The following is a 14,522-nucleotide window of genomic DNA, read 5'->3' on the forward strand; positions in this document are numbered from 1 at the left end:
CGGTACCGTAGTATTTATTATTGAAAAAAATCCCCATATAAGTGGATCCACGTAGTTCAAATCCGTGTTGTTCAAGGGTCAACTGTACACTCTTTTCCTACACTGGAAATACCGGCCCCTTAGAGTAATGGAATTGTTACCTGCTTTATGCCCTGCTATTTACCTAGCACCTAAATAGTGCCTGGCTCAAAATAGTCATTTGATAAATTGTTGAATGGGTGAATGAATCAAAACTGTGACAGATGAGTATGCTCTGTCTATTATGATACAATATATAAGTATAAATAGAAACATAAGAGAAGCAAATCCTGACTCTTTTTCATTAAGTTACATTTAAAAGAAAGAAAACAAACATAAAAGAAGTGTATCACCACTCTCTTCTCTGCCACCCTATCTTTCCAAGACAATTTGATACCAGCAGCTTTTATAAACACCAGGTATTTGTTTTTATTTATATATTTTTAAGGCTTTCTATTTTAACCAAATTTTGTGATGATAGGCCAACAGTCACAATATCAGCCTTCATACAGGTGATTGGTCTCTGAGGATAAGAAGGAATCTTTTGGGGGCTTCCCTGGTGGCACAGTGGTTGAGAGTCCACCTGCCGATGCAGGGGACACGGGTTCGTGCCCCGGTCCGGGAGGATCCCACCTGCCGCAAAGCGGCTGGGCCCGTGAGCCATGGCCGCTGAGCCTGCGCGTCGGGAGCCTGTGCTCCGCAGCGGGAGAGGCTACAACAGTGAAAGGCCCGTGTACCGCAAAAAAAAAAAAAAAAAAAAAAAAAAGAAGGAATCTTTTTGGTATGAGCGGGTTTCTCAAGCTTGGCACTACTGACATTTTGGACCAAACAGTTCTTTGTTATGGGAGACCCTACTGTGCCTTGTAGGATGTTTACCAGTATTCCTGTTTTTTACCCACTAGAATGCTACTAGCAACCCTTTCTTCCCAGCAGCTGTGATGTTTTCAGACATTGACAAATATTCCCTGGTAGACAAAATCACCCTGGGTTTGAGAATCACTGGCATAGTGAGAAGAAATCTAACTCTGGAGGTAGACAGAATTATGTTAGAGACCCAGCTTAGACCTTGAACCACCCACAATATTTTCAGAGGCAACACTGCAGTTTCAATAACTCCTTTGCATGGTAACTGTATCTATTAGTACTAACGTGTAAGTTTGGAGAGTAGACACTCTCTAAACAATAGTTATTGAGATAAACAGTGCAGCATAATGGATAAAAGAACATTATTAAAAAATATATATTTTTTTAAAGAAATGCATACATATGATAAAAATTGGAACATTCTGTATAGGCTTTTTGAACCTATTTTCAATTAAAAATATATTCTAGAGAATGGTTCAAGTCAATATATAGATTTACCTAATTTTTAATAGCTGCATAATATTTCACTCTACATGAACATTTCATGATTCATTTGGCTAGTCCTTTATAATACACATGTAGGTTTTTTCCCCAGCCTTTTCTAATTACAAGTAACACATATATTCTTGTATACAACTCAGTGCACATATATCTCAGTGTTAACTATAGCTACAAGACACATTCCTGGAAGAAACTCAAGCTTTAAAAACTAAGAATAATGGACTTGAAAGCTTGCTACACTATTTATTAACCAGGTAACTCTGAGCAATTAATTTAGGCTGGCTGAACCTTGGCTGGGAGCTCTGGAGTAAGCAGTGTTAATAGTACCTCTCTCAGGGGACTGTGAGAATTACATGAGTTAAGATTTGTAAATTAAATACTAGAATGCTTTATTTATTTAGACTACCAATTATTATCATTAAAGAGAATAATGCTGTTAGGCCCAACTGTGATAGACTACCTTTAAGAGACTAAAACATTCCAAACATCAAAGTTTTTGTTTTGTTTTGGAACTCTTTCACTTGTGTGTGTTTTAGGGTATTCTTTTATTTTTTTTCCTTCTTCTTCTTAATCTTCTTCCATGAAGCTGTTTAGTTCCTTTGAGAACAAACATTATTCAATACGGCTCTTCTTTTCTTGCATTTCTATATACACATGTATGTAGAATACATGTTGGAAATGATTGTTGTATACACTTAATCATGTTATTCATTTTCTTCCCTATACAATTCAAATCCTTATATTTCAAAGTATTTTCCTTTAATATTTATTTCTATATATATTTAAATTGTACAGTATATTTATGGTTGTGATCATTCTACATAAGCATTTGCCTGCTTTGACTGAAAATATATTTTGATTGCTGTGGTAGGGGTTTGGTGTGTAGATAGTCATTGTTTTATTTATTCATACATTCTACTGTTACAAAATAAAATGTACTCAGTGCAAAGCATCTTGCTGTGTATCATGAATGATGCATATATGAATAAAATGCAGTCCCAAGTAACGGAAAAGTGAGACATTTTCACTCATTAGAAAAGACAAAGAATATCCCACTACATTAGAAAAATACAAAGGGGTTCAGAGAAAGGAAACGTTTCAAATCACTGAGGTATAGTTGAAGTAGGTCTTGAAAGGTGATACTTCACCCATTAGGGTGGCTGATAAATATGGAAGGCAGTCAAAGAACAAGGAATAGCAAGACAAATGGAAATAAGTAGGACATGATCAGATACAGGGGAACAGTTTGCCTGGATGTATTGCAGCTCAGGGGTAGAGGAGGATCCAATGAAAAGTATAGTTATGATAGGGAAGGCTCTTGCTGGTAATGGAAACCACACATAACTTGAATCAGGATCTCTGAGCTTGAGTCTCAGAGGACAGGGTTTTCACAAATCTCACTGACCCTATTTCTTTATCTATAAGGTGGGACAAATAATGCTTTGGGTTTTAACAAAACTTATTGACCTTAAGTTTCATTTATCTATAAGGTAAAACTGATAATATTGTGACAAACAACTTCTGGTGAGTGAAAAGGAGAGAAAAAAATGAGCATTTCAGAGTAAGTTGTGAGTGCTTATTCCAGCCTCTGAAATATTATGGCTAAGGAGGGGGTAGGCGGGTGCCACAGGAGGTCTGAACCTTGCAGGTCTTAATAGTTTGGGGATCGGAGATACGAAAAGTGGGAAGAAGTTGTTTTAGTAGCCCAAATAAAATGTTAGTATCTAACTAGACTGTGAAAGGAAAACAAATAAACAACAAAACAAATAAAGGGGCAAAGCTATCAGATATAAAAAGAAAACCGGCAATCCAAGGACAGCCAAAGGGAGGGAAGATTAAAAGAAAGAAAAGGAAGGAAGGGAGGGAAGAGCCTCATAAGAAGTAAGAACTCCTTTGAAACTAAGTTTCAGCTTCTTTGCACATTCAGAGGGAGAAAAATATTCATTAAGCTATGATTAAAAACAAAACAAAACAAAAAACCTGCACGTGACAACATGTAAAGCGGACCTGCCTTGTACAAAACAGAGGAAATAACTTCTTAAGGTGGGCTATTGAAGTCAAGAACTTTCAAGTTATCAGACTCGTCACCTTTTAATAAGAATATAACATATAGAATCCTTTCAGGCCAGATTTCAGTGTGAATCCACAAGTGCTCAGTCTAAGGATCTTAGCAAGACTAAATGCACCAGACTTACAGCCTGTCACTTGCTATCATTTATAATGTTTCATAGATGTCATGACAACTTGCCATAGTAATTTATCTTAGGAAGTAAAGTAGAAAAAAAAAGGTTTTTGATGATTTCTGCATGCCAGTTTTACTGGGTTGTTTATTGTATACACACTTTTCATATTTCTAGTATTATTTATAAAGTATATTATTTGAGGAAATATACAAGTATGTAAATTAAATGCTAGATACGTTTTAATAAATTCTAAATGTCATTACACCAAATAATTTGCTGAAAGAATACAGATACAAATGATAAAGTATATCATTCAGAAATTAGTGGAGCGAGCTTAAGTGTTAGTGTAGGTAAAGACTACTTTTTTTGCCATTAAGCTTAGAGTTTTTTTTTCGGTCAGCAAAGGGATCAGATGATTGTGCTTTGCTGTAGAAACTCCAGTGGGAACACTCAAAACATTTAATCCCCAACAATATTAACACTGTATTCATTCTCAAGCAAATAAAAATGACCTTCTCTGATATTCAGACAGTTCTGGAAGCATTTTAATCTGACAGCCTTGGTTTTCCATGGCAAACTATCCATGTGCTGAGAATGTTCACAGCATCTATCATGATGACTTCAATTTTGTGAAGTGAACCTATGAAAAGTATGAACAAATGTCCTTAAGGGGTACATTTGGTAAAGCCTTTCAAGGGCTCCCTAAAGGGAAATGATTATTTTGTTAACACTGACTTAAAATAAAAGTGTTCATAACCAAATCAAGAGAAGACAACTTTTTACTCGTTACAGGGCTGAGTTTGTTTATGATAAGAGACTGAAAATGCACATAGAATATGCCTTTTTCTCCTCCTTGATCGATCCTAACTGTAGCCAAAGTTCAATATCCTTCTAATATTTACATTTTAAGCCTATTCTGGCAAATTGCTACTTGAAACAGATCAATAGTATAATATATTTAAACTGTGATTGATAACACAGAAAAAGTCAACTGAGAGGGCTTAGGTATTCATAGAAAATGTGTAGGGTTTTTTTGTTTGTTTTTGCCTTTACCTGTGATTCAAAGCTCCTTTTATTTTAAAGAGAAGTTTGCCAATTTTTGCAAGTGATTCTAAGATCAGATGAGTGTTGTAGTTACTTAGATATTTATAAAAAGTACAAACCCATTCTAAAACAATTAATTTAAGCAATCCTATGTTGTAAACATCCACCAAATTCTCAACTAAAAGTCAAAACAATAACTTTGCCCAACTTCTAAAACAGATTAGTATGAACTCTGATTAACATAACTTCACACATAAATTTTATTTTTAGCCAGTCTTTATTGCTTCTCCTGTATTACTTCAACTTAGACAATAGTTTATTTTAAACAATTTCCTGCACTCTGGATCAACCCATTAGTGACAAAATCATACAAGTTTTTAAAACTTTGTAGCTCATATGGTCAAAGCTCATGTTTTTGCAGAGTAGAAAATTAAGGCATAGAGTTCAGTAGTTGTCCCATAGCCACAGCTGGTTAGTGAATAGTAGGAACAGGAATCTGAAGTACACTTTCTCAACTGACAAAATAACTTTAAAGATCTCTAAGGTTACATTTAATTATAAAAGTCTATGATTTAATCACATAAAGAAGGCTACTAATATATATACCCCTTGACATTCAAGAAGAACCTGCCATGTTAACTTCAGAATTCCCATTTACAAGTACTATGGTAAGAACAATTTCCAAAGATCATATTTACCACAAAACGAAACAAAAAGAGTAGATGTATACTTGAATCTCAATGGGAATACTGTATATACAATGGAGTAATATATGAGCTAATGAAAAAAAAGCTCGTGGGGTGGAGGTTTAAATTCAAACCCATACCCCTTGTAGTGCCCAGGACTCTTGCCCTAGTAAAACTTGACAAATTACTACATGACACGTTTTTATGGACTGTATGAAGGTCACCTATGATTGAATAAGATGCTGACCACTAAATCCACAATTGCCATACAGATATGCATATTTCTTCAAGTTTGCTTGAATAATTTATATTCTATAATTGAATAATCTATATCCTCATTTTTATTTTAAATCTGTGGTCCGTTTTCCCCAGGTCTTCCCTTCCTCACCCTAAAAGTACAAAATACAGCTAAGTTACCATCCTGCTATTTCCCAAATTCCATCTTAATTTTCTCTAAAAATTATTCAGCCTATTTCTGCCAGTACATTTGCTTTATTTGTGTATTTTCTTTCATTTTTCTAACTTTCTCTTTCAATGTGGATACAATATATGCAGTCTGCTCTCAAACTGCATATGCTGACAGTGAAAAGGAACAATATGTTAAATATAATCCATAAATAACCCACAAACACTAATTTTAGTCAATAGTTTTAACCTCCTTCTCCTCTTAAAGGCAGTGAAGAGCAACTTTATTAATTTGCGATTACCTCACTGTCTCCTGCAGACATTAATGATGAGGAAAATGCCAAATGTTATGAGGAAAAGGTGAATAGAAACAAACAAAAAAGTTCTGTATCTGAAAACTAGGTAATCAATAGTTAAATATAACATAGTTGACTATACACTATTTTATAACACAAACCTCTTGGACATCATGTAAGAAAATGTTTTAGAGTAACCTTATATCATGAAACTGAAATATATTTATAAAAAAAATGATTTAAAAACTGCTAAATACTGAGAAAAATTATCTAAGAAAAATAAGTAGTAGATATAATTTTAGAGCTACCAGCTATTGTGTTTGAAAGCAGCAACTATTTTATTTGTTAGCTCTGACATTTGGGAAAAGAAAATTGACAAGGTCATTCTTTAAAATGGGGAAGAATTTGATGTTCAAAGTTTATAGGCTAGTCAGCTTATATCAGCTAACTGGAATGGTATTTTAGTTAGTTTGGGTTGCTCTAACAGAAATACCATAGACTAAGTGACTTAAACAACAGGAATTTATTTCTCACAGTTCTGGAGACTGGAGTCCAAGATCAGGATATCAGCACTTACTTGCTGTAATCTCACAGCCCAGAGAGGCAAGCTCTCTGGTCTCTTCTTAGAAGGACACTAATCCCATTATGGAAGCTTGAATGTCATGACCTAATTACCTCCCAAAGGCCCCGCCTCCTAATACCATCACATTAGGGCTCCAACATATGAATCTGGGGAAACGCAAACATTCAGTCCACAGTAAACGGTGTTAAGAGTCCTCATCAAACAGCCATTGTACACGATGTGTAAATCACTTCTGACCAAGTGACTCACTGGAGAAAAGGTGAATCACAGACAACACTGTATTTGAACCATGGTCAACTTAAAAGATGTCTAACCTGGTAAATTATCAGAATCACCTGTGAAGGTTTATTTCGATATAATTAAATTACTTTAAAAATATTTTTTAAAACAAAGCATTTAATAACACAACTGAAAACCAAATGAACAACTAAAACAGTTTTTGTTGGTTCACATTCTTTCACTCTTCTGGGCCATTCAACCTAAAACCTAAAATTTTATATACTTTTTTACCTTTTTATATCTTTTTATATACTTTTTTATCTCTTTTCCCTGCTTTGTCCTTTTTTTCTCTTTTTTTGTTCCTTAACAGTTACCTATAATTCTGTGCATTTTCCATCCTCCTCAGTGTCTGTCTTCCTTGCTTTTCTGCAAATTTGATGAAGTTAGGATTCTCACCACCATATATAGCAATGCCTGGCAATATGGTAGGCACTAGTGAATACACGTTGAAAGAATGAATGGAATTAAGTATCCATTGCTGTTAAGGTGCAAGCTCTACATTTAGAAGTTACATTTCCTTGTCAACAGTTGAACTCAAATAAGAAGTTGACCTCACATTCGTATGCTCTTCATTTGTATATACCTCAGGCAGAATACAAGGTCTGGTCAAACAAGACCACAAAAGCTTGGTGAGAAATCATATGTCCTGCTCACCTCTGTAGGTTATGCCAGCTCTCCCAGATTATTATTATTTTTTTCTACCAAGTCCCCTCCAATGGTACAACTGGGCATTAGCTGCCTTAGCTCCATCCTTTTCACTCTACAATTCAACATCACCAGCATAAAAGATGACTGAACCAGAGGTGGTAACTAGGTGGTGCCACTGGGATGAATCAAGCACACAGATGATTGTTGTGGTGGTGTTTTTGTTATTCGTTAATTTTCTTGGTTTGTAGAGTGTTAGCCTTCACAGTTAGCCTATATGTGCAGTATGTTGGCCTGCATGGTATTTTTGTAATGTGATAATTTGGTAACATTTTAAAATTTCGAGATTTAAACAACAACAACAAATCTAGATTTCTTGCTTCTCATGAAAAATGAAATGTCTGGCACAACCTGTTAATGTTCCTTATGGTAAAAAGTAAGTGGAGGTGAGAGGTGTTCTACCTCAAGTGGACCATTAGCTCTCTCCGGTTTTATCATACTTTCTGCCACCCTCAAGTAAGTCTAGATACTGAAGTCTAGACTCAGTTGCTACTTACTATCATGTTGAGCCATTGGATTTTATCACACCTGACACACTTTACTATTTATAACTTGCCTCACTCTATTAAATAAGTATTTGAATTTGTGAATCTATTCGTAAATGAATGAGTTCTATAGATGGAATTACATGAATTAGTTATCTATTGCTGTATAACAAATTAACCCCAAAATTCAGTATCTTAAAACAATAAACATTCATTGTCTCACATAGTTTCTATGGATCAGGAATCTGGGAGCCACTATGTGGGTGGTGCTGGTTTGGAGTCTCTCTTGAGGTTGCTGTAATGCATTGGCTTTGGCTGACTCAACTGAAATCTTGACTGGGCTGGAGGCTCTGCTTTCAAGATGGCTCACTCATACGGCTATTGACTAGAGGTCTCAGTTCCTTGCTGTGTGGACTTCTCCACTGGGCTGCTTGTGGGACCTCATAACTGTCACCTGGCTTTGCCCGGAGTGAGGGACCCAAGAGAGAGAGGGCAAGGAGGAAGGCTCATGCCTTTTATGACCTCATCTCCAAAGTCAAACGCCGTCATATTTGCCTTATTTTATTCATTAGAAGTGAGTCACTAAGTCCAGCCTGCACTCAAAGGGAGGGAAGTTAAACTCTACCTCTTGAAAGAAGTATCATAAGGTTTGTGAAACTTAGATATAGCAATCTTGGTCTTTGGGTCTTGGACTTGGTTGAATCATCAAATAATTGCTTTATTTTAATCTAGGTATTACCAAATATCTATTGCTTTACCTAATTTTAATATTTCAAAGCTTCTTTCAGTTTATTCTGTATATACTATTCCAAGTAAAACTAGGAGCCCCCAGAGAGTTACAAATTATAATATTTTAAGTTTAAAAAATTGTGAAATGCGTCCAAAGAGATTATTAACTCAATTTCAGGAAAACCACTCCTAAATTTTAGTGAAACACAAACTTTCAGTTACTTATCATCCATCACCTAGGTAGTCTGAGAAGCTGGTATATAACTGGTCATTTCATATTACAATATTTCTTTGTTCCTGGATGTGCAATTTCAGTATCACTGTAGGCAAATTTCTTCTTAAACATTTATAGCTGTAATCATCAGTAATCCCCTGGATAGTGGTAAGGTTCTCCTTTTTTTATTGTCTTTTTTATATGACTATACTATTCAGCCTCAGCAGGAAGCAGGTCCTCATCACACTTTATACCATCCCCAAAGAGAAAGAGTAGAGAGGTTCTGAAAGAAGGGGGAATCTGAACAGAAGGACAAATTCAGAGACCAGCTAGGGAACTTCAGAAAGTAGAAGTTGCTCTCCTGCTTCTCTTTGGTGATGAGGTATTAATAGATTTCTTTATTTTTTATCTTTCAGTGTTAATCAAATTATGGTGGCAGGGAGAAGTACAGATACATAACCATTCACTTGTTAAAAGAATTTTAATTTACTCAAGATCGGTTCCCATACAGCACTGATGTCAAATAAATAAGATTCACAGCTCTGATCCAATATATGCTTAATGATTTCATCCATGCTTTGTCTCTTCTATTTTATTAGGAAACAAAACTAACTTACTTTATTTTTTTGCTAAAATGGACTACTCCATTTTTTGAGATTTTGTTCATAGCACTGAGTTCTGTAAGTTTAGTACTCATTTCCTACTCATAGCAGGGTCGGTAGCAATCACGTTAGCAGAAATAAATTTTTATAAAGCCTACATTTTTCTATGAGGCAATGATTTTTACAGTATATAAAGTTTGTGATATATATATATGTATATATTCACTAAAAGTCAATGACATCTCTTGAAATGTTATGACATATTTTTATCACGCTTCCTCTAACTTACTGGGTTCCTTGGCTATATTATTCGCTAGTTTGGGTTGATTTCACGAAGTATGCTGGAATTCAATTTTTGAAAACGTAGTGTTGGTGTTGACTGGGGATTGTTGCAGTTTACCAAACCACTTTCAGAATTTAAGCTCTGCTGTTTTTACTCAGGTGATTTAAAAAATGTAAAACTACACATACAACAAAATTTTCTTGTTAATTTGGTAAAGCTGGGTAATACAAAATAACTTTATTTTCTTATTGACTTATGAGACAATTGTAAATAAATCCTATTCTAAAATAACCACTAGTCAGGTATAATCTCTGTGTGTGTGTGTGTGTGTGTGTGTGTGTGTGTTTGTGTGTATATATAAAGAATTTTTGTGGAAGAATAATTTAAATCATTGGTCAATGACACTGTGGCCTTGTTTCTTCAACTGTCTGTGTAGATCAATCTATCCTTTATAAGCAGAGATAATATTTTACCTTATTGTGACAAATACACAAGGTCCTTGCACTTTAGAACACTATAGTAGAACACAGAAAATGATCGTAAAATAATACCAAGAATAATAATACCCCAAGAATCAATAACAGTGAAGTTATTATTGCTAATAGCACTAAGTCACTGATCTGGATAATCTTTTAAGTTTGTTTGCTAAGGTTAAAAAAAGAAAAAGAAAAGAAAAACTCCCTTAGAGATGTGCAATTTGAATGTGCTTCTGGTGTTAATGGAGCAGTCTTTTCTAAGCTTTAACAGGTCACAATTAATCAACCCCAATCAATACAAGCATCCTAGCTATAGTATCATTGTACTTACCCATGATGGTTAGGGCTGTAGCTTTTGTCAATTCTTCTTTCATTGACTCTATTACTTCTAAATTACCACCATCCAGGTTGCATCTGTTTATGGTTCCATTTCCCGAACTGATCCAATAAAGTTTGTTTTCCACATAGTCTATTGATAGTCCTGTAATTAAATTATACAATTTAAACATAACGGTAGTCACTTAAATTATAATATTCACCTAGCACTGGGGTTTGGGGGAAAAAAATCAGTTTCAGGCTCAGATTTTTGTCTTTAAAAATAAGATCTGGCTAACAGGGAGATATACACACACTGTTTTAACTACCCGTCAAATAATATACTTTTAGAGACACAGTGGTTATCTCTGTTATCATAACAATTTTATGACATTAAGAGGAATGACTGTTCCATTTTACAGATAAGGAAAATAATACCTAGAATAGTTAAGAAATCTATTTGAGGCCATAGCTAGTAAGTGGACATTCTGGAAATTTTAAGAAAGTTTCTGTTTCTAAACTGAGTGTCTGCCCTCTTCATTACGCTGCTTTGCCTCAGAAAATTTTAATGTGTAAAACTCATTTGGGATACTTATTAATGATATTTATAATTTCTCCTTTACTTTTAGTAAAAGTTACTTTAGAAAGTTATAGATTTAAATTGGTGTTTTCAGTAGTTTTCAAGTAAATCCAAAGGTAGGAGAATTTCAACAATTAGTAATTTCACTGAAGCATGGCAGTGAATTGGGCTCATATAGGAGACGCCATTGAGAAACAAACCATACAGCAAGTGAACCAAGCCAATGGCTTAAGACCATTGTCCCTTTATGGCACAGTGTATCACTGTAAGTTAGCTTTTTGTAGTTTATGAACAATTACATACATTATAGGGGTGTTCATGGTTTTCAAAGGTATCAGGACACGTAAATTTTGATTGCCAAGGGTATACATCTAATTAATTACAGGCATTCTCAGTAGGCTTATGATCTACATTGTAACAGTAACACTGTGGCTCCATGTTGGTCTTCTGTGACCCACAGCTACTTAACGAAAAAGCACATGTGGGCACATCCTCAGGCATACAATAAATAAAGTGTTTCTGGGATCTCCCTCACAAAATGTAGTGAACAAACTACAAAAAAGTCCCTTCCCTATTTAAAAAAAAAAAAACAAACCAAGATGAAGAAAAGGAAAGAAAGAAGAAAGGAAGACAAGAAGGAAGAAAGAAAGAAGGAAGACAATTGGAGAGAATCGTACGAGTTCAAGTACATTGAGAAAGTGATACCATATCCAAAATATTCTCAACTACAGTTAGTCCCAATCCAGAGAGTGGACCAGTTTTCAGCAAGTAGCAATAATAAAACAAGCCTATACAATATACCAGCTATTTACTGACTTATTGGTATGTTTTCTTAACAAAAGTCTGGGAGATTCACCAGAAAAATCACAAGGCATAAAATTAGACATTGCAGGGATAAAATTTTCAGATTTTTTTTTTGATAACCACTGTGGGTAATTGGCTTTAATTACTATGAAAAAATTAATCAAATAAAAACTATCACAGCCATATTCTATGATATAATACTTTCATGGTGAAAATCATTCATCATTTTTTTTTTTTTTTTTTGCGGCACGCGGGCCTCTCACTGCTGTGGTCTCTCCCGTTGTGGAGCACAGGCTCCGGACGCACAGGCTCAGCGGCCATGGCTCACGGGCACAGCTGCTCCGCGGCATGTGGGATCTTCCCGGACCAGGGGCACGAACCCGTGTCCCCTGCATCGGCAGGCGGACTCTCAACCACTGCGCCACCAGGGAAGCCCCATCATTCCATTTTTTTATGAGAGAGAGTTTGGTTATTCTACAGGTACTTCCTAAGTCACCTCCATCTATCTTTTCTGGTATTAATAAATTCTGGTTTAGACAGCTTAATTTTCAGAAGTGGTTTATTTTACCTTCTACTTAGTTGACCATCTAAAGCACGTAATTCCATCTTTAAACCGCAATGAAGCATATCTTTACTATAGATTTATGGTACAAAATATAACCCCAAACTTTCTACTGCCAAATTTTCAGCAAGTATCAAATTAATGAATACATTTATGAAAAATTCCCTTTAAGAAAAGTTACCTATCTCCTTGTGTATTCCAAACTTTACCTCTCAATCAAGCTGAACCATCAGAGAGTTATCTGCATTTTTAGCTTGCTAAGTTTTTCTCCATCTTGGAATCTCTTGCTGAATTGAACTTTGGCATTGTGCCCTTGGTTTAAATGAAAGATGGTATAAGAAGTAGCCATAGGAAACCCACTGTTACACTTGCCAGGATATAGTGTCTGAAATAATATATCACAGTGTGACCTCTTTATATAAGGACCCATGGGAGAAATCTCTTTCAGGACTCAGTGCCAGAAAAAGCTTTATGCAGAAAATATAAAATTGTAACTGATCATATTTCTCTCTTTGCTTTGACTGCAAAGAAACTGAAGAGTCAGATTTGTGACCCATCTCTGGCAATTGTAAAGGAATTGCATTTATACCATAAACTTCACTTCTGGCTTCAACAGGATAATCGATTATTTTCCTTCACTTTGATTTTTTAAATCAATATTCTTATCTGTTCCATCTTAGGGAATGTGTTTGTTTAAGTTTCTTCAACTCCTTTTTGTAAGGAGAGGGTACATATTGAATACGTTCAACTCCAGATTAACCCACAATATCAGAATTTTCTCATCTACCTAAAACTGCACTTTCTAGACCCGAACTTAGGTTTTTGTAAAGCAGTTATACAGAGCAGAGAAGTTGCAGAGTTTGGGTCAGAGTTCCCCAGTTTTTACTACTGAACATCTTTGTCCCTGGACTGTGCGTGCTGAGAGGAAAGAAGCTGTTGTCATTGTGAGCTTTTCACCTTCAGCGCTGAGCATGATGCCTAGAGCAGAGAAGAAAATTTATAAACACTGAATGAAGGCATGGGGTATTTAACTAACTCCACTATGAAAATTATAAGTTGTCTTCAAGGAGTTCTGCCTAGTAAAGTTGAATTATCCCCACGACAGAATTTTTCTACTATACTAATGTCCATGTATTATGAAAATAGGGAGGAAAGGCAATGATTCAATAGAGCTACTTGGTATGGCTTATATTTTTTATATCAATGTTAATACAAAATAGTTTAGGATTAATAGTTTTAAGGTTTACAGGAAAAAAAATTAAAGTTCCTATTTTAATCTATATATGTATGTGATATGTCACCTAGCCACCTACATATAACTTCTCTCCTGTCAGATATATTAGCTTAACCCCAGAATGCCCTTGAGCGTGTTTATTTCCAGGTGTATACAAGAGAACTGAAATATTTTAATAATCCTATTATGAATTCAAGAAACTGATGATATACATTTTAAATTCATAGATGAGCATGTTTAGAAGTACATATTTTTAAACTTCATTAATATAAATGTTTTACATAAGATTTTTAAACTTTGTTATTATGCTTAGGTTTTAATAACATTGAAGAATTAATTGGTATCCATCTATTGGAATAATTTCAAAAGATAAATCATTAAGCAGTAAACTAATAGTGGTTTTGATGTAATTGAAGCTACTCAATGATTTTAGCATACTAAGTCAAGAGCCATGAGAAAACAGATCAAATATAAGCATGCCCATAAAACTGTTCTGGAACCTGTGCAGAGAAATATAATTATGTCTGTACTAGAAGATCCTCAGAATGGGTAACTAAGATTAAAATATCTTCAAAAGGACTGTAAGGTCTGTCTGAAGAATATGCCATTAGTAATATAGAGTCATTTCTGCCAGACATATTTATTTTTAAAATCATCTGGATCTGGTAATCAAA

At 34.9% G+C, this 14,522-nt stretch overlaps 1 protein-coding gene across 1 annotated transcript in view; it reads right to left on the minus strand.

Moving 5' to 3' along the window:
* LRP1B (LDL receptor related protein 1B) overlaps positions 1-14,522 on the minus strand; it is a 1,810,989-nt gene that overhangs the window by 560,145 nt on the left and 1,236,322 nt on the right. Inside the window, exon 32 of the mRNA XM_049711954.1 lies at positions 10,685-10,834. Within this exon, the coding sequence (XP_049567911.1) occupies positions 10,685-10,834 (150 nt within the window). The remainder of the gene's footprint in view (positions 1-10,684; positions 10,835-14,522) is intronic.

The sequence above is a fragment of the Orcinus orca genome, chromosome 7, assembly GCF_937001465.1.
Source record: "Orcinus orca chromosome 7, mOrcOrc1.1, whole genome shotgun sequence".
NCBI lineage: Eukaryota > Metazoa > Chordata > Mammalia > Artiodactyla > Delphinidae > Orcinus > Orcinus orca.